Genomic DNA, 21,723 nt, shown 5'->3' on the forward strand with positions numbered 1-21,723 from the left:
GAATCATGACCTAACCATTACATAACCATTGCGACAGCCACAACGCAAAATCTTTCAACCCCTCACCTGCATATGAAATAATCATTTAGAAACATACAGACACATCACTTGTACAATTCTGCATCACAAAAGGGCATTATAGTCTGAATATTTAAAGAAGAGATCACCCCCAGTGACCTCGTTCACAGGGTTGACGACCCCCGGGTCAGCTCGCTCGTATAATAACACCCTGTACATCCCATAGCGAATAAGGCTGTTTGCTAATGATATATGACTGGTATGGGAATTGCGAAATGACTGGCATGTTATAAAAGTGCGAATTTTAAATTAAATTTTAATTTCTTTATTTAAAGAATTGTAGTTAGTTTAATAATTACTCTTTTGTGAGTAAGTAAAAGTAGCTAAGGATGGATCGATCCTAAGATTAAGCAATTTGTCGGTCCGTGGATGGGTGTCCATATTGTCATGGGAAGTTGTTTCGGAAGGTACATACGTCATCTGCCTAGCCTTTTCCCAACTATATTGGTATTGGCTAGATCTTTTCAGATTCAACTGCATAGCAGCTGCATAGCAGCTCCTCATGGAGCGACTGCCTGTCTGACCTCCTCAACCCAATTACTCGGACAACTCGATACCACATTGGAAAGACTGGTTGTCAGACTTAGCCTGACACCCTCTAAACACTGCCAAAGATATTCCTAAGACAGCCAGGACCCAACAATTTATCGTCTCTTCCGAAATACATTAGAACTAGTCATGACAAGATGGTCATCCATCCACGGACCAACCGCTCTAAGCGTCGCTTAACTTTCCGCCCGATCGTGCCACGAGGCTTTGACTTAGCCACGACCTTTTCCTGGGACCAATCTTCCTATAAATTATGTAGCTATCTGTGAATACTGCAGCCAGCCTAATAGTGTTTATTTTCAGTAGTTGTGGCGACGCCGCCAGACGTCCCGACCTGGGCTGCCAAGAGTTTCCACTTCCTTAATATGTTTCACATTAATACAGAATGCTTATATTATCTGCGCCTGTAATTTTCCTTTGTTGTTTACTACTAAGATACCTCTATTGTAACTTGCAATGTGCAAAAAGATTTCATTTGCCTTGCAATTATTGCACCATTACATACCTACTTAAATATGGGTTACGAATTAACTTCACTGTTATGAAAAAGATAGTTCTGGTTTTTGAAACAGGCTTTGGCTTTTACGCATAAAAACGAAAAATCGCTCACATTTAGTAGTTATAAATAATGTAGTTAGCGCAGGTTATAAGTAATGTAGTTATAAAAATCGTATAGTAATAGTTTTTTTTTACAATTTTAACGCAATAGTCAGTACATTAGGTACTTACCTTTCCTTACTATAACTCTTATATTAATTTTATAGTCAACCAACAAAACTGAGTTTCACAAATCTGTCACGAAACGAGGAGTTTTCCCAAGTTTTCCTGCTTCCTCACAAAAATTTCAAAAACGTCAAGAATAGAAGCAGTTCTATTTTTGAAAGTGATGTCAAAGACTTGCGTTTCTAAAGGAGGTATAAGAATAGCTAAAAAGGTTGTATTCAGCTATTTATAATAAGAAGATAATGGTCTAGGATGTCTATTGTTAGGTTACGGATATGACGGAAGGAAAATATGGCCAATGTTGCGTTTGAAGGTTTTAAAATAGAATATTTTGATGAGTGGTTATTTTTGGTGGGTTTTATTACTTTTTTTTTAAATTATAGGTATGTTTTTTAAATTCGTTTTGTTTTTATATAGTAAAATTATGAGAATATAATTTTCTTACTTTGTGCAATGAAAAGTTATTATCAAATTTTAACCAAAGAGCTTTCTATTAAATGTGAAAATAGGATGCTGCAAATTACAATACGGTATTTTAAAATGCAATTGAAACATATCTGACTTGTATCTTAAGTCCCTGTGTAAGCTAAAGTGTTCCTTGAGATAATTTCAGAATTAAAAACTGTGACTATCACTAAATATTTACCTACATTAAAATAACAACACAAATTATTTATTTAGTGTCACGTTTATCTTGGCTGAAACGTGAACGTCTTTGCTCTCATCTCATAAAAAAATCTAAACGTCATTTTTCCCGCGCTCGGCGTGTCGGCGAGCGTCGGTGTACGCATGCCTCTCCCAGTATTGAATGGACGCGCTTTGATCACAGACGACCGGTGTACCACAATGCTAGACTTATCGATCCACGCTTAAGTGTACAATTTAAATAAAATAAACATGTGGCAGTGATTTAAAGTATTTTATTATGAAAACACAGTGCCTTCTGGGAGTGTTGTATAACGCATAACTTAGGTGAGTAAAGTAGGTCACAATAATATTGATTACTCGACGAATTTATATTGTGTACATTTTGTGTGTTTTCGTCGTATTTTTTTTGTTGTTTTCAATTTGGTGGGTTAATTGTTGGTTCCGAAGAGGTTTTGGAGGTCTGTTATTGTTTACGGAAGAGTGTCAGTATTGATTGTATGGTGCCTGGTACCTAGGTTTACGGATTTTCGCGATTTTTTGGCGACTCATACGTGAACATCGTCAATCATTTTCGGTTTGTAAAGCAGAGTTCATTGAGGCAGTCGATCGCTGTGATTTATTAACTTTCTTTACCGACGATAAAGTAGAGATACTTAATTAGATTTTTAAACGTTTTTAATATTCGTGTTTCGGTAACAAATAAAATGTTTGCTACGACGTAATTCGCAAATGCGTTGAATTTTAATTTATGTTAATACGATGCACGATAACTTGAATACCTATATAAATATTTTGAGAAAAACAAAGATAATTTGTATTGCCTTTATCTACGTAAAACAAAAATAAGCACCAAATAGGTATATTGTTTTGTAACTGATAGCCATTTGTTGAAACAAAAATAATCTTAATTGGTTTTTTATTAGGTTTTTGTTCTTACTGTTCACGTTTTTATTAATTAAGTAATTAATCACTTATTATTTATGAGCAATGCTAAGCGAAGATTATTCTAAACAGGGAAAATACTATTTGAACCTTGAATTAACTCGAGGTCATTTTAAATGTACCTACTTAAAAAGGATAACTTAATAAGTTGTTTTGCTATCCTGTAATTATATTTAGTATTTTTCCTGTTTTGTAATTTAAATTAAACTGATAAGCATTTTTAGGAAATATCTCTTTCCTTTTACTTCATGATTCTATGATAAAAAAATACATTTCTGATAAAAATCTTAGGGCTCATTTTCTTAACAAATTACTTGTATACTGACTGCTTCATATTTATCAAAATATTGTTTTACATTGATAAGTAAGGTTTCATTTACGTCATAGTTTTGTACTAAATTTAAATGAATGTAGCCAGCAGTAATATAGGTAAACATAAAAACTGAAGAACTAGAGCAAAATACATTTAAGTGAATATTTTTTCTGGTATCCTAACTTAATTAAGTCGCTACAATTAATTATGATTTAAAATAATTTATTACTTTAAAATCACGCTGTCTTACTCGAAGGTTTAGGAACAGTAGGTACTATAGAAAGAATATAAAAATATAAAATTAAATTCTTTCTTCTGTAAACTGAGAAATAAATGGTAGTTTACACAAAGATTCACGTGAGTGTACACTGTCGATCTATCACGGTGCTGCAGGGTGCAATACCCTCCATCGACTTTCTGACTTGCGCAGACTGATTAACTATTGACAGCTCTGTATAATTGCTACATACAAAGGTATTTCGCATATTATTATATTTCATTTGCGAAGGAACTTTATATAACCTTGTGTCTTTAATTGAAAAGACCTTAAAGAAGGTCTGAAAATTAGAAGGAAACTGTAGGTCCTGACATCCATGGGTTCGAAATATTTCGTAATATATGTAATAGAAATTCAGTAATCAGCTGCAAGATTTGACTTAATAATTTAACAAGCAACGAAAGTAAAAAAAGCTTTTAAAATACAATACATAAATACACGTAGGTTACACAACAGACATTTATACCTAGAAATATAGCTAAAGACTTATAAAAAAGAAGAGCTATCTAAAACGTTTATGACATTCAAAGACTTTGTTGTAGAGAGCTTAGGTCTCTGTCTCACAAGGAAAATTGTATTCCGGTTTGAGGCCGAAATTACAGACATTACCTACATTTCAGCACAGTTCAACAAAGACAGTCACTGAATGTTATACCTACAGCTCTTATTTTAGGTAGCAAAATGCCATTTTGTATGCCATTGTGAAAGAAATATCGTTCAGGGGTCCGACTTTGATGATTTTATTGGCTCATCATAGTTTTGCATTGCAACTTCTGTGACGTTGCGATGTGCTCGTTCTGATAATGCCTGATAGATACTAACTGAAAACTATGTATTTCTTCATGTCTAATGTAACAATTGGTGTAAAAGTTTCTCTATTCAATTCTTAATTCTATAATTTGTCTTGTACTTTTTGATTTATCATTAATTTCATGGATAATATTGTTTTTTAGGTACGTAATAAGATCGACGGAGCAGAAAACCCGTAATAGAAACTGTCGTTATCAAACCTGTTTGATTGTTGTAGTCATTAACACTATATGAGTAATATTGAGTTCGCTCATCTGGAAATATTCTTAATGCACATTTTAATTAAGCATCCGTAACTGCCTACATCGAGGCACTTTTTTGTAGCAAGCATAACTATCAAATCTTGATATTACGTCTTTTTTGTATTTTTATCGCGAGTCCTAGTTTTTTTAGATAGGTAATTTTGCGCCATAGTTAGATACCTACATACTACATATGTACCTATGTTCTAAGAATTGAGAAATAGGATACATATAGACATAACATATCAAAAGTTCCTGTTTTCCCCGTATTCCCAGGTACGCAAGAATTTAGTTCAAAGCCTGGGAGCATAACAATTTCTATGGAATAAGTAATTGCTAGAATTGGATCTATGTACAAGCTCGGACAGGTAGACTAGAAGCCTGTTAGCCTGGGATGACCCAATTCCTTTGTTTTATGGACACAGGATTCCTGGAAATAGAGTTACGCTTCAATTCTGAAATCAATATTGCATAACCTAGATTGGTACGTAGATAGACATACGTATTTATGTTGGTACTAGCTTCCGTCCGGATTCATTTATTTCCGAGGGAACTGATTCCTACACCCGGAGAAAAATGTAGCCTATATGTTATTATGATATACAAGCTATATTACTACCAAGTTTCATCAAAAACCATTGAGTCGTTTTTATGTGAAAGACGAATAAACATACATACATATACATGCAAACTTTCGCGTCTATAATATTAGTCGAATTGCTGAATTCAATGTGTATTTTAGAAAAAATATAGAGAAACTTCAGACAATTAAAATTATACCCTTGAAGGTATAATTAAGGGAAACAAAACAATATCGGTATTGTTACCGTCAGTATCTATCTAGCAGGCAAGGTTTTATCATAAAAATACCTATTATAGACGATAGAATTTTGACTCAGTTTGACGTATATTATAATACATATTTAATGATATAATGATCAGTCTAAACGTGGTTTATGAATTGTGTGAGTTAAGGTACTTATAGGTTCCGATTTGAGAATTTCATTTTTGTTCAGTTGTTCAATTTTAATGGAGAGTAAGACTTTTGTCGTCAACTTACAAACTTATAGATTCCGGGTCACAGCTGCTAATAAAGTGATAGAAAAATTCAATTAAGCTGGGGCGAAAAATTTTCGATTTGTACAAATGAGAGTCGCGAGGTCTCATGTCGCCTTGTTTAGATTTGTAAGATATTATATCTGCCTAAATATTACGTAAATGGAATAATTGAGGACATTTTAATTACGTTTTTGAAAATCATGCGTTATTAGCAACTTAAAGGGTTTTAATCTCTTTACCACACAAATGCCTCTACTTAACATCCTAAACTTTCAAAAAAGTCTATTTTTAATTGGTTAGTTATCGAACACACGATGTTTAGCAGTTTTGTAGAAAAAATTAAAAAAAAAATGCTGAGAGACCTAACAAGTACCTAAGTAAGAAATATTTACTGACCTCTTCAATTAATTTTAATCGTCTTGAAGGAAATGTAACTACAGCATCCTTTTCATCTCTTATAAAAGTTCCAATTAACGTTTCTAAGTCTCTCGCAGCTTCCCTTTCATAGAATATTACTATCACGCCGCGGAGTTAATTAAAAACTGCATCTTGTGCATTTTTCTCATGAATAACGAATTATTTTTATTAAAACTTTGAGACAGGCTAGTTAGAGTTATAATTTGTATTGAGTAATATGTACAAGGTTTGTTTTTCTTTGTTGATACTTTCTTGGAAACTAAGTTATTGTAAGTAATATTAAGATAGGACTAAAATTTACTTTCGGTGTAAATATTCATTTTAATGTAACTAATAATATACCTACAACACCAGTAATAGGTTTTAAGTGATTTTACTTAGAACAACGTAAAATACTAATTTCAATACTAAGCGTGTAGCGAGGCCTACGAAGTGCTACGAAGGCTACGCTTGCTACGGAAGCCTACGCGGTCCGAGTATTACGTATAGAAAAAAAAAATCTCAAATATAGGTATTTTGAGCTATTATCCAAAACTTTTACTTAGTTTACAATTTCTACTCAAATCTGGATCAAATCGGAACCATTTCGTATACCAGAACTGACCCACTGACCTGAAAAAATCTTTAACATTAGCACGAAGCCCTAACTAACCTACTCTTGTAACTTGAACAATGATTATTTTTGACCCTCAAGTTTGTTTCGGTGTTTCTTCTCACATAGTTACAGAGAAATACCGGTCTTGACTAAATTATAAAAAATATTTTTGACGTGAGCAAGAGTACCCGACAGTTGGTTTAATATTTTTGAAAATCAAAACTTTGTTATATTTTCTATTCACCTTCACACTGATTTATGAGCCCGAAAGTGCGGGGGCTCCAAGTGTTGATGTGCACCTATTTTTATTTAAGCACATAACAATACATATACCTATAATGTTTACCAAAATAAACATTGTTCCATACATTTTCCGGGTCCCAGCTAAACGTGATTCGCCAGGGAAATCGGTCCATCGTTCTTGTGAATGAATTATTAATTTTTTGTTCCCATATATATACTTTCAAAATGTTCCAGTTATTTTTAGGGTTCCGTACCCGAAGGGTAAAACGGGACCCTATTGTTTTCGCTCCTCTGTCCATCCGTCCGTCAGTCCGACTGTCACCAGGCTGTATCTCATGAACCGTGATTGTTAGAGAGTTGAAATTTTCACAGATGAAGTATTTCTGTTGCAGCTATAACAACAAATATTGGGGGTTCCCATACAATAAACGTGATTTTTTTGCTCAATTTTGTTCGATATCGATAATGGCAACAGGTGTTATAAATAATGGTACGGAACCCTTCTTGCAAGAGTCCGACTCGCGCTTGGCCGGTTTTTGTTCCCAAATATATACTTTCGACATGCTGTTCCCATTTTTAGTCCCAACCAGTGTAAGTGATTCGAGGCTGGGAAGCCATTTATTTCTGTCTGACCATAATAGGTCATAGTTGTCGGTCTGTCGAAGCTTGGCTTTGAAAGATTTCGGTCTTGCTGGGTATTTTTATTTTTGGATCTTGGATAATGTATTAGTAAAATTCAATTTTAACATGTTATTTATGAGAAAGATATGGAAAAAATTAAAATTGTGTTTGATGAAAACCTACTCCTCATCTTAATACACCAACCATATTCAAAAACATGTTTCTGTTATGTCCCAAAATTAGGGTTACCTCATTTTGAAAGCACTCGTAGCAACAAGACAGGGTTGAAGAAAAACATAGTTATATAAAATATTAGAATTGCCTCTAAAATAATAATAACATAGGTACACTAAACAACAACTGATTCATCACTCAATTACTATTAATGAAAGGCACTCCCGAGCAAATTACAATAATTACTCACAAAGTTGATTAGTACTATTCATTACTGGACTAACAATAATTTTGCAGACTAGTTTATCATGGTTATTTTCGCTCACATAGTATCTCTACTTAATATCTTAAAAGCCTTTGAAATTCATTAATCTCTGTAACACATAATGTCATTTGATTGATATTTTTTTTTTCTCTGTGCCGTGTATTTTGTTATTAGCTGTTTTGTGCGGTTTCACCCGTCCTCTGAGGAATAAAATATTGTCAAAGACACTCAAAAATAACTTGGCTTTCTATTGGTAAAATAATTTTGGAATCATCAATAAATCTTGAAATTACCACCTAAAACCTCATACGATCTAAATCTTTGTAATATTATACATAGTAAGTAGATGACATGTAAAAGAGTAAAGGTAAAATATTAATAAGATGAGTTTTCTTGTTCGTATTTCATTCTTCTCTCAAGTTTATATGATTCCTATGCAGCTTCGTTTGTTTAGTTGTATTTTGTTAGAAGATAGTTCCGGAACTTTCACCTTCATATATCATAATAAAGTTTTACCTTATATCATAATAACGTTTTTCGCATCTTAATAATACTAGTTTTTGTACATATCTTTTACGAGTCTAAAGGCGCGATACCACCGCTTAGCCGAACACAAATTGATTGCAAACAAATGTGCGCGAAAAATTTTGGTGGAATCTTACCATTGGATTGAAGCTATTTCTTCCTTCTATACTAAATAATATTAAATTATGTCCGTACGTTTACTACTACTTCTGCCCTGTTGCCTTTTACAGCCCTTTTTGTTGTCTCATTACAGAGCATGTAATTGTTTCAAGTTTACTCAAGCTCGGACTGAAATGCGTGTGCTTTAACCAGTGCACTAGCCACAACTACTACTAATATAAATCCAGACTTTAGGCGTCTACTGGAAAATTCCTTAGTATATCTTAAAGTACATACATTTCCAGTTAATCGTCCTTACAAAGTCAGCTCCCATGTCCCGCAATTGTCTCTAATTACTGAACACATTACATCATCATAATCTTAACTACGGTTAATAGATTTTATTTATTTGATCGTTTGGGTTATTGTTGGAGATTCCATTCTATTGCTCAACGTTGTACAAACATTACATTAGATTAAGGAGGATTAAAAACAATATATTAAATGAAGTCATGCTAAGGGGTAGCATCAAGTATCAGTGTGTGGGTTCATTCCATATCAGACACCAATGACTTAATAGGTGAAGGAAAACATTTTGAGGAAATCTGAATTTAAAGTGTGAAGAATTCGTCTCGAGTGAGTGTAATGCTCATTTCGCTTCTGTACGAAAAGAGGCCTACAAACTTATAGGCTTAGAGGCCTAGTGCGATAGTAAAAAGGTTACTGATCATCTAATTTAACTTGTATATTTCTTATATTGTCAAGGCACGCCAATATTATATTTCACATCTAAAATCAAGGTCAGCATGTCATTATTGTATATTCAAAACACAATATCGTAAAACTTTTCATTCAAGTTCTGTAATGATTTCAGTGTTTATACGTAACAAAAACAGAACTTCATAATTTAGTTATTTTGCATACTTTGAGAATGTTTCCATTGTATTCCGCGGCCGTGCCAAAGTTGCCGAACCGCCGTGTTTAAACAATCCTATTTGATTTTCATTGGTTTTTAACTGCCCGTATATACTTAGTACATAAGCGTTAATTTCTAATTTTGCAACTGTGACTAGGAACACAAATATTTACTACTGGTATTAGTTTTTGACTTTGTTCGCCTATCGTTGACTTTTGATCTTGATTTTCTTACAGCATTGACTGATTTACTTATTCCTATATTTTTAGTAATATTATATGACTGCCATGTTATAGGGCTTTGCCCATTCAGAGATCATCATCCTCCAAGCCTTTTTCCCAACTATGTTGGAGACGGCTTCCAGTCTAACCGGCTGTAGCTGAGTACCAGTGCTTTACAAGGAGCGACTGCCCTATCTGACCCCCTTAACCCAGTTACCCGGACAACCTAATACCCCTTGGTTAGACTGGTGTCAGACTTTCTGGCTTCTGACTAGTCCATTCTTCTGCTCATGCAGAGATATGAAATCATGATTTTCAATCAAATCTCTTACAATATTATGAGTCTTAGATGTTATATGTATAACAATAATTCTATTCCCATAACACGCACGTTATCGCTCCATAAAAGTAACTATTCAATTAAAAAGTGTAGGTATGTACTTTCTTTCGCTAACAATACATGTAAGTGCTTAATCAAATTAACGAAAAAAATGCCATTATATAGTTGCCGTCAACATTCTTGCATACCTAGGCATAGGTACACTAGTTAGACCGTACGCAAAAATCGCTACTATGGCTCACTAGAGAAAGGCTAATTTAGCATACATTAGGACGAAAATAGTAAGTTTCTCCGAAATTGTTAATTGGATGGTGTCGGCCTCACGTACTTGACTATTTTTGGAGTAACCTCATAAATTATGTATTGCAGTGTACCTCTATAGTTTGGCTGACGTAATTCCTTGTGAACGCATAAAAACGTTCAAACTATTAGGAATTTCATTGAGGTGTTGCGTTTAAAAATAAGAATAGTAAAATGTCTGTGTTTTTGTAGAGGCTGTAAAAAAATGTACTAAAAAGCTTTGATAATATTCGTCTGTATCGTTTTTGACTGGTGTAACATCACAAATGTTCGCGCACAATATTACCGTTTGTTACAGCGTGTTACACACCGGTGGAATAACGCCTTTACATACACAACAAGAGACGACTTTTCTACCAGAATTTATTATAAAATATTTCAATAACATAACAGAATAACGTCAAGTAAATACTTTAATATGATCCAGGATATTGCCAACGTTCCCGCTTGCTAGCAACTAAGCGATGACTGTTGACCTTTACTGAAGCCTTGTAACGGAAGGCTGCACCTGGGAAATATTGTACAGGTATAGGTATAACTAGATCAGGTATAAAGTTATGTAAGAACCGGGTACTCAGCTATATAGCAGCTATAGGAAACTGTTTATCTCCCTTTGAAAATATATTGAATAAAAAAATGTTTATTAACTGAATATAACCTTCACATTATGCTTATATTGATGTTAGTCACAAAATGAGCGTAGCTTTTATCTTGAGGCTCAGAGTGCAATAAATATGTATAAGCGGAAAAAAAACTGTTTTACCAGGTTAGATATATACCTATGTTATTTGACGAGATCCAGGGATCTTGCGGTCAAAACCAAAAATTAGGGTTAATTTTTAAGTAGAGAGGTACCTTGCTACTAATTGGAATATTTCGATAGATTCGTTTATTTGTGCTTAGGACGATGCTGTACCTATAATAGAGCTTTTGGCGATATAACGATAATAGAGCCAGTTTATATTAAGTACTAGATGAATTAATGTAAGTACATTGTTTTAACGCAACTACATAGTTCTATTCACCCGGTCATATGATTACTTACTCACCCGACAAATATTTGTCACAGTAACAGTTGAGTGACATTTGAACAAACAGACATAAACTGAGCAAATATTAAATTGCTCTATTTGACCGCGGTTAAGATATCAAGTATAATCAAAGACACTCGTAGCAATGACATTGAAATAATATGTAACGAACGAACGGTTCCTTGTTTTCAATGCAAGAGTATTTGACCTAAATATGCAGTCTAAAAAAGTTTTATTGTAAATGTATATTGGTTATAAAACTATGCTTGGCTGGATGTAAAAATTGAAGACGATTTTCTTGGCTTGGCAACACAAAGGTTATAGATATTGGCAGCAAAGGTCTATTCTGTATGTTTGTACAGCTGTGGTGTAGGATTACTTAAGTTAAATTGCTTAATTTAAACATCTGCCTAGCCTTTTCCCCGACTATGTTGGGGTCGATTTCCAATCTAACTGGATGCAGCTGCCTGTCTGACCTTCTCAACCCTGTTACCCGGGCAACCCAATACCCTTAGGCAAGACTTACCTTAATTTGAACGTAGGTAGGTAAGCAAATGAGTCCAAAATGCTGTCATTACGATGATATATCCCCTATATTATCGTAATGTAATAAATGTAAACGTTACAGACTTTACGAGAACTTTTCCTCCACACACGCAAAGAAAAATAAATGGCGACATCCGAGACTGATCACCTCATTTCAGCCGCGTATGGTTACTTTCATTCATTCGTTCGTTCATTTCATTTCCTTCATTCCTTTGGCAAAATTTTCCCGTAAATTCTGTGTTTCTTTTAATTCCGTGTTCAGTCGTATATAAAATATAAACAACATATTTGCGGTTTCCTGTAGCGATCTTAATTTATCCGCCATGTTTGTCTGTTTATTGAAGCCCGCTATATATTATGTTTACAAAAGATGTCTGTATCCGCACGGATTTCAATTAAGAATATCATGATATTTAATTTACGATTCGGCTGTACATCATAATTAATGGGGCCTTGTAAAGGAAATTTATGAAAGGTGGAGTATCAACCTTTCTGGAAATAACTCGTACGGTTCAATTATCATGTTAATTATTTATGAGAGCGACTGATTATGTCAGGTAAAATATCAATGTCGATCCGTACGTAGGCTATAAGTATACCTAAGTATGTAGTTCCCTTCCTAAACCTTCTAGAACGGAAAATTCCAGTATATGTTAATTCTCGAATGTGCCTACTTCGAAAACTGTCGCGTCATCTAACAAATCAGGTTTTCCATCAATCCTTTGTGATCTCGGAAGTTTTCCGAAACAATGTCGACTTATCAATCGGAACAAAAAGAGCCAATTAAGCGAAGTAGGGTAATGGATGCTGGGCGATAAGCCAGCTATCTGTCACTACTAATGTTTTATTAAAAACTAATATGTTTTTGGACTTCGTCGGGAAAGTCGCAAACACTATTGTTAGTAATATAGCTCTTGTAACTTCTAACATGGTTGTCGGGCAATATCTTAGGACTTTTATGTTAAAGATAAGTGTAGTATTAGCGTGGTATTTGTGGCAATTGTTACGAACACAAATAATCTAATTAGGTTCGATTCTTTTTAACACTTCACACAAGCGAACATTTTGGGCAAGAAGCTACAAAGTCATTTACCGGTTCTGTATTGTATCAAGCATATTTAAACTATTTTCTTTAAATAACGTGGTTTTCATTACACGCGCTCACATTTTGAGCTAAAACAACCAGGTCTTTCGCATAAAGACTTATTTTCAGCAGCAGATTCAGAGGATATTTTGATGCGCAAAAACTCTCGGCTCCAGCGCGCCCGGCCTTGAAAACAATAATAAATAAAAATACCTCGATATGCAGAGGTCAACCGATTCAGTGTCTGCAGCCGTTCAAGATATTACGATGTTAAAACATATACAGTGCCGATAGTAAACATCAGCTTTTTATATCCGACCTGCGTAGTAAAATGATTCATAATTCCTGGATAAACTTTGATATGTTTTCATTTCTTTGTTAGCTACAGTTACGGCGCTGAAACATTCTTGCGTAGTTTGTCTTGAAGCAGGAAATGCAATAATAACGTCTTAGAAAAATGTTATTTACTAGGAAAAATTCTTTCCTATTTTTTTATTTTTATTATCTCAGAGATATGAAAGAGCATTTCAGGGATTGTTCAGAGTACAATTCTAAGCGTAAAAAGGCTCAGAACGTTTCAACTTTAAACAAATAATTTCTCTGATTTTTCGGACTTTTACACACGTCAGCACATCAACCTACTGTCAATGTTAATCTGTCAATTTCAACAGATTTTCAACCTTATCACAATAGTGGAAGGTAAATATTCTATTGGTAAAAATTGACAGATATCGGTTGACCTGCTAACTTCTGTACATCAATTCATCTTTCTTGTTCACTTCTATAGTGTCTTTGACTCCGCGAACTTGTTAGAGGCAGTCGATAGCGAAACTGGAACAGCAAACGTGTCTAGCTTACATCAAATAAACTTGAAGAGGTTGCTTGCCAAGTCTTTTGAATCGAACACACCCCTATACTGACGTGAAACAAATCTTTTGATTGTTATATTTGTACAAGATATTATAACACTGAAGAGTTCCTACTACATTAATGGACCGTTTTGAGTTTTCTGTGTTAGATAGCCCATTTCTATGTATTTTAGGTTACTACTAGTTTAGGTTACGTTTTGGGTATACCCACCCAGTGTGGGGCCCTGGTAATATAATATTTGGTATTATTGAAAATAGTTGCTGAGATGAAAGGAGAAATTACAACGATCAGATATTTAGCCGGCATTAGACATACCAAAAACCTTGATTGTTTTCTTGCATTTCTTAAAAAAAAACTTAACCAAATATCGACCGACTGTTTAGTCTGCAGTGTTAATGTTAAGACAGATAGGTATACTATGTAAATGAAAACATATTTTTTGTATTAGGAAAAACCCCAAATCGTATTCGATACGATAAGTATTAAAATAAAACATGAGTCCTTTATTTTAGCAATTTAAAGAGACTGAGATTTAACTTTTTGATGTTATCTTGTAACGGTTTAAGCGGCATGAAAGGAAAAGTTTTATGTTTCGAAAAACTTCCTTCAACATCATATAGTATGTACCTATTTACCTATTGTAAGTTGATAATTAATTCATGTCAATCTCTTTAAAGAAAATTAGTAAAACTGAAATTACATGACATTATAGCATTACCTACAAATTGGTTAGATTTACGCCACCCTAGAACACTACAACTTCTAATACGCAAAACAAATCGTCGACAACCCTTTATATTACGAACAATTGTTTACTAATATTTAAAATTCAATTCAACAGTTAAATCGCATTCCTACAACAATTTGCATTCAACATCTCTCAATACATAAATTTTGCATGCATGCACATCATAGCACGCGATACGAACTAGCACGCATGCAAGTACGTGCTCACGCGAGCGGAGCCGGGCGGATTCGCAGTCGGAAAGTCACGTCAACTCGGTCGGGACATGAAACAGTCGTAATAAATACGAATCACGTAAGACTCACGAAAGTATTATAAAAACGTCGCTCAGAGGTAATCGTGCATCGTACATTCGCCAAATTTTATGCGCATCTTTATTTAACCGGATTCGGAACAATTGGATCGATTGGTCGGGCACGCCACCGCGATAAATTACTTTTCGCTCGAGTTTTCGAAGAAAGCGGTGCATGGTTTGCAAGCAGTCACTCGTGTGGGCACGCGGCCGCCGCTCGTCTCGCGCCCCTCCGATACCTACTCAATCGAATTACTGATACGACATCGCGCTCGTAAAACTGGCAGGTGTCCCCAGGGAGGCTCGCGATATCCCTCTGCGGGCCAAGAGCGTATGTCTGGCGGAGAGGCCGCGCTCCAAATATGCTCGCGCCGTACGCAGCGCGGACCTCAACCGCGCACGCCTCGCCGATAAACAGTTGGTCCAGCGACCAGCGTCCACTACTAATGTCAAACGTAGACAAAACAATGTTGTTGTCAAACAACAAAATAGAAAAGTTGTTGAAAAAGTTCCCTTCGCGGTTTCTGTACAAAATTTATCTATACCTATGAAATACGCAGACGAACCGAAAGCTAGGCATTCAACCTCCAAACCTCCTCAGAACGTATACAATCGAGGGATCGATGTTAACAAGACTAAGCGTTGTAATCCTCCTAAACAGGTCGGCGACAACAAGAGGCTGTGTGACACTGCCGGCTGCGGGAAAGGGACGGAGAACAAGCTGTTGGTGCAGATCAGTGAAGCCGAACAAGTGACAGACTTTGAAAGGATTCTTAATTCTAATGCAATACTGTGTGAGCGAGTGCGCGGCCACGTGTGGCATGGATGTGTCGCACCGCAGAAGCGATCAGCGTCTGTGTTGCCGAGGCCAAAGTCTGCCTACTCCCTCTACACCGTGAGTCAGACCTACCACTATCTGTTCCGTCAGCACGAGGAGTCCCTGGAACCTCTTATCGAACAGTATCGACAATCGGTCACAGAAGATAAAAAACCTACAACCAGCATATTAGAGAGGAACTGGTTTGAGAACCTTCAGGACTTGTCCGAATACTACGAGGACGACCAGGAATTACAAGAAGAAGTTGAAAATATCACTGACCGCATTGTTGCTGAAGAAGTTAGAGTTGTAGAAGAACATCATCAGAAAAACAAAAGAAACAAGAACTTCAACGTTAATTTGGCAGATTTGATTAGTTTGAATATAAACGGGGAACGATTGTCTCCCAGTCGTGAGGACCACGGGCCGTCGCCCGACGTAGAAAAGACAGAAGCACAAAACGAGGAGGAATGGCTCGCACCGAGCATGAGCGCAAACTCCGATGACCGCGACCCTCAGAACGACACTAACGTGGACTGCCTGGCACAAAACTTGGATTCTGTGAAAATAGACAGTGATGCAAAAGTACCAACGATAACATTCAGCAACTGTTGTGACGGGTACGCGAGGAGCGACCTTCCAAACAATAAGGACGTCGACATTCATCTGGCCGTGCCCGCTATAGACAGCATTGATGAGGCACGCCCGCCGATGATGTGATTAGGTTTTGTACATTCAATAATCACACAAAGAAGTTATCAGCCAACATGATTGCTTTGGAAACTGAACAATCCCTCCCGAGCGAGGAGCGGATGCCAAAACCGGAGCCTACGACATCACACCCACAAAGAACACTAACACGGTCGAGCGCTGTTAGCCAAAAATCCGTTGAAATAATGGTTCATCCGGAAGGGTCAAACAATCCTCTCCATAGATCCAAACTAGCTCCAACTAGATCTTCCTCAGAGACGCAATCTTCCGGGAAGAAGATGTTAAATTTGAGAAAAACTAAAAACTCATCAATAGAATCGACGATGAGCCTGCCCAACCAGAAGTCATTGGAGAAGAAGCACGGAGGCCTGCGGCATCAGAAGGCGGTTGTGGTGCAGGCGCACTCCGACATAACGTTAAGCACTCAGCCGTCGATGTCGGACGACAGGAAGGCGCTGAGGGAAGCATTGTACCAGGGTATCTTTCACAGGCACAGGAGGACGATCTTCGCGGTAGGCTCCTTCCTCAGGATGCTGAGGAGCAAAACGTCCAACTATGATTCTATAAGGTCGGACTCCGACGAGATATAGCACCCGTAGATCGTCTAAGTGTATTTTTAGTAAAAAATGGTGCCACAGACTGATTGTGCTTTGTAAGGAGAGAAAATATGTTATTAGTGTGTAAGGACAATTTGTTTGTATTAAAATGTTCCTAATTAGTTGTGACTGAGTTTTTGTTGACCCCGCTTTGAGAAGCAGTAGTATACGTTACATGGTTGTTATAGCGTGATCGAGCGCGGTTGACCGACGGAATGACATTGGTCTCATTATAAAACACATACAGGTTATTATTTGAATCTATCCTCATTGTCGACGCGATTATATTGATTTTATATATCGTCCACATTTCAAACTGTTGCTCTTTATTCACCTGTTATACAAATTAGCCGGAGTGTAAATATAAATGCTATGTATGGTGTTAATTGCACGTTTCATGTTGATATCGATTTTACATCAAACAGTTTAGATTATTATCGCCTGTGGTACTTAAGCTGATGACTTTAACCTTTTAACAATGTTAAAATTTCGAAACAACATTGCAAGTCAATCTGATAAAAGCAAATGTAGAAACGATTATTTCGAACTGCAAAGATTTACATAAACAACCAAATTCGGCAGTTTCATAAAAAAGAAGAAAAAGTAATAATAATAAATAGTTGACAAGCTATGGCATCGCGTGTTTCTGATCAAGGGCACTCTCCATTGGATCACCTTGACTTTTTTCAGACGCATAAATAACAACAAAATCATTTTTCGTGTAAAACTTGCCCTGAATAGGCAGTAATGGCTTTTATGACACCATTAAGTTCGTGAAAACACAAAAGTAAGCTAAACTCGAATTTGTGAAAATGTGGATGAAAAATTATCATTTCCAACTGAAAGTTTTTTTTTTTTTAAATACCTATTAACGTTCTAATGTTTTCTTTATTTTTTTACGTCAACAATGCAGAGTATTTATTATAATTTTTATAAATATCTATAATCAAATACAGAGTCAAGACAGAGCGTTAAAAACACATTAATTTTACGATTCACATACGGAACAATAAAAAATATGTTTGGCGATCTTTTTATTATAACAGTTGTATCAATAATTTTCAATACCAATGTCATTTCACGGCCAACATGTTATAAAATAAGTGTTCTATACTTATTTTAAAGAAATATTTTTTGATACCACATATAAGTTTTCGAAGCTTGATTTTAAGTTTATTTTCTTTAAAAACACATTAAAAAATTAAAGTATATTTAACGTTATTATCAATTCAAGAACTGAAGATAAAAAAGTGTGAAAAATAGGCTTAATCATCGTGCTAATGGAAGTTTAATTACTAGTCCATTTTGATTGTCAGGACAGATATGGCCTCAGTTCGTAGCTGTATGATTGCCTTGTCAACGTGTGAAATGTCTGGGCTAATTATGTAGGTCCCAATGGTATTCATCTATTTTTGATTTGAATAATAATTTTAGTATTGTATTCTTAACATTTTTAAGTTTTTGAGTACTATGAAATCTATTTAATTCTTGTTCTATGAAAATTGAACTTTAATTTACTGTTAGGCCTACCTGCATCGGTTTTTTTTTGGTATAATTTGGAATTGATCTGAAATATTTCTTTAAAATAAGTGTTGCTTCAAAATCGAATAGAGAGCTTAGTAGAAAATTCCATACTTATATAAATATGTATTTATATAAGTAGGTTATTAGATTTGTATTTATTTTGCAATGGTTGTTAGTGATATTAATAATAATATATAAAATATATATTATGTAGAAAAAATAGTGGCGAGACAAACGATTGTTGAGACACATTTTTGGAACATTTTATGCACTTTTTTATATATTTGTACATCCGAAATTTTGTACAACTTGTTGTTGTGAAAGTAGGGAATTTATTAAAGAATACGTGTTTATCGGTGGTGAGAAAGTTTAAACATTTAGTTCATTAAAGAGCGGCTAACCTAATAACCTAGATCCTTTCTTTAGATAACCTCAGGTGCTACTTTAAATCACACTCCAATACACATTTTTTTATCTTATATTTATTTTTAATCAGTTTCTTTTGTAAATATTTGAACTTTCAAACTAAACAGTGCTGTTTTGTTTTTGTTTTTCATGGAAAAGACTACAGTAGCATTGTATTTTTCTTTTATTGCCCGGAAATAAAATGTGTAGATGTTATCCCGAGTTAAATTATTTACCTTTTCGAAACATGTATTGAAAGCGCTATATAAACTTCCTAAAGGCAACAAAAGGTCTCTATTTCAACCTTTTTCAAAAGTTTTGTACGAACAACTTATTATTGTCTTCCATCATTTATAAACTTACTACTATGACAAGACGTTTTCCGGCCTGAAAAACTTATAGAAGAAAAACAGTTTACATTTTTTTTAACAAAACGTGTGGGCAATTTTTTCTTCTGTATATGGTACATAACCTTAATAGGCAGAGCTTAACGCTTTTAATAACAATAATTTCAAGATGTCACAAAAACCCCTATATAGATACGAACAAATACCTACATTACCTAAAAAACTGTAATAAAATTGCTTTATTCTATGTTCAGTCGTTATAATAAAGCTATATAAAGCCATTTACTAACGTTGATATTAGGCTCAATTGAAAAGACCTAATACATTACAGCAGAGGGCGTTTCCGCGAATAAAAAAATCATGGGTGCGGACTTATTGACGTAGTTAATGTTTTTTTTTATTATTCCAGTTTATATACCAATTAAATCTATGTCCATATACATAGGTAGGTACACATATAAATACAACTTTTTGTGTACCTACGCTGTAGCTTCCAAAAGTATGTCTACAAAGATTTTGCTTCCCAAAATATCGGGAATGTGGAATATTTCAGTAACATTGTTACATGACGGTATTTCATAATCCTCTTGAGAATGCCTCTGTGTTCGAGCTTCCTCCACCTGAGGGGATTTATCCTGCTATGTCCTCTTTGTCCCTCCTGATCCTATGTGTTCCATTTTATCCGACATTGCCGGCTTAAATCGCCCATCCAGATATTTGGCACGATAGGTTGATCCTATGTCCGCGAACTGATGAAGGCTCCAGGGAAAAGCACATATGATTATTCAGAAAATGAAATGGTAATTATTCTAGAGTTTAAATGTTAATTTACAAGGGTTTAAGTTGTATATAACCTGTTACGTCATCCAAGATTATTTTGAAATATAATTTCTGACTTTATATTCAAGCCATCGATAAAACGTATTCAAAACATGAAAACATGAGCTTTGTAAATTTTATTACGATATAAATAGCTTTTTTACACTAGAGAGTTAGTTTTAATTTTAATAATATATCGTTTTATGTTTGCGCTAATTGTAAATAGGCAGTTATATCGGACTGTGATAGGAGTGGAATGCTATATTATACTATTCTGTTATTTTAGTAATAAATAACAGAAAAATAATCACAGTGGATGTCCGTTAAATAGTAATATACGTGTCATTGATTATATTATTTTTGTTAAATCCAGCATTTCATTTATGCATTTTTATTTTCACTGTCTGTTAATTTTTAAATGTTTGTTGTAGTTTTTACTTTAACTGTTACTTTATGCCTTGTCTATAATTGTTCGAGTGTAATATAATGATAGGTGTTCTTGTCTATTAGCATATGACGCATGTGCTAAACGAAATTGGATTACTCCAGCACGTGTTATTTCAATGAAATTCCTCGTGTCAATTTCTAAACACGTGATGCGAAGCCTTTCATTATAATTACACTTTTCTTCACCACTAAAATTATTTACTAAATAACTGTATTTTTCTGTTAAACACCTACAATATTTGTTAATATATAGATAAGTTAGGTAGGATTAAATAATAATGTTTATAATTTTACTTTATTGTAAATTGTAATAGAAATATATAATTTTAAAATTGAAAAAAAAAAATGATTTCGATTTTAATTTTGTAATTATTATTGTAGAGTTACATTCCGTAATGCAATTTTTGTGTAGAGAAGAAAAAAAACGTAAAATATTCTGTCCGATACGATTACAGTAAATAAATAAGACTGCGTAAAAATTATGTAAAAAAAGAAGAATTGTTAGCCAATAAACGTTTCTGTTGTCTTCTGTAAACATTTTTCATTGCGTGATTACATACTGGTATTATAGTTATTGTTGTTTTTAATATCCCTCACTGCTTCTCCGAGGAAAAGGTAATGTGAATAAAGGTAAGTAACCTTATATAGTAAATACTGATACCTACTTAGTCGCCTGTTGTAAAGCAAAACGGCTGAGAAGGATATGATATTTTCTAGTACCTACTACTACGCTTCCACAATAGAGATTTTTTTTAAAGTATTCTCACTGTAAATAAAAAGAATTTGAATTTGAATTACGTGTAACTAAGCCGTATCATTGATCGGCCTTATTGTTAAATCATAGATCTAGTTTTTTAACTGAAAGGCTATTACTATAGGTAAGTCTCTCCACACATTTCTGGCTTCAGTCAACCTCAGCAATCTTAGTTATTAGTAAGTCAACTTTATCTTTAAGAGTCTTTTACCTGAAAGGCTTCATATATTGTTTGGCGGTTTTTCACAGGCTTCAACAAGTAGGTAAGTATTTAATCTATCTATGTATGAAGGAAAGGCTGCTTAGGTATAACCTTTGACCTATTGGTTGAATAGACAGTCATAGTCTTTGTCAAAGCGCTCGTCGATGAAAATACCT

The 21,723-nt window shown here is 34.7% G+C and overlaps 1 protein-coding gene across 1 annotated transcript; it reads left to right on the forward strand.

The window, feature by feature from the left end:
* Window positions 1-16,508: 16,508 nt before the first annotated feature.
* On the forward strand, window positions 16,509-17,171 carry LOC110377027 (uncharacterized). The gene has a single exon (XM_064040350.1). It carries the CDS (start codon window positions 16,510-16,512, stop codon window positions 17,041-17,043), a length of 534 nt encoding a protein of 177 aa, XP_063896420.1. The 5' UTR covers window position 16,509; the 3' UTR covers window positions 17,044-17,171.
* Window positions 17,172-21,723: the final 4,552 nt, after the last annotated feature.

Source organism: Helicoverpa armigera, chromosome 22 (assembly GCF_030705265.1).
Source record: "Helicoverpa armigera isolate CAAS_96S chromosome 22, ASM3070526v1, whole genome shotgun sequence".
Classification (NCBI taxonomy): domain Eukaryota; kingdom Metazoa; phylum Arthropoda; class Insecta; order Lepidoptera; family Noctuidae; genus Helicoverpa; species Helicoverpa armigera.

Coding starts and splice junctions, on each gene's coding strand:
- LOC110377027 (XM_064040350.1), top strand. CDS start 16,510: ATGATTGCTTTGGAAACTGAACAATCCCTCCCGAGCGAGGAGCGGATG.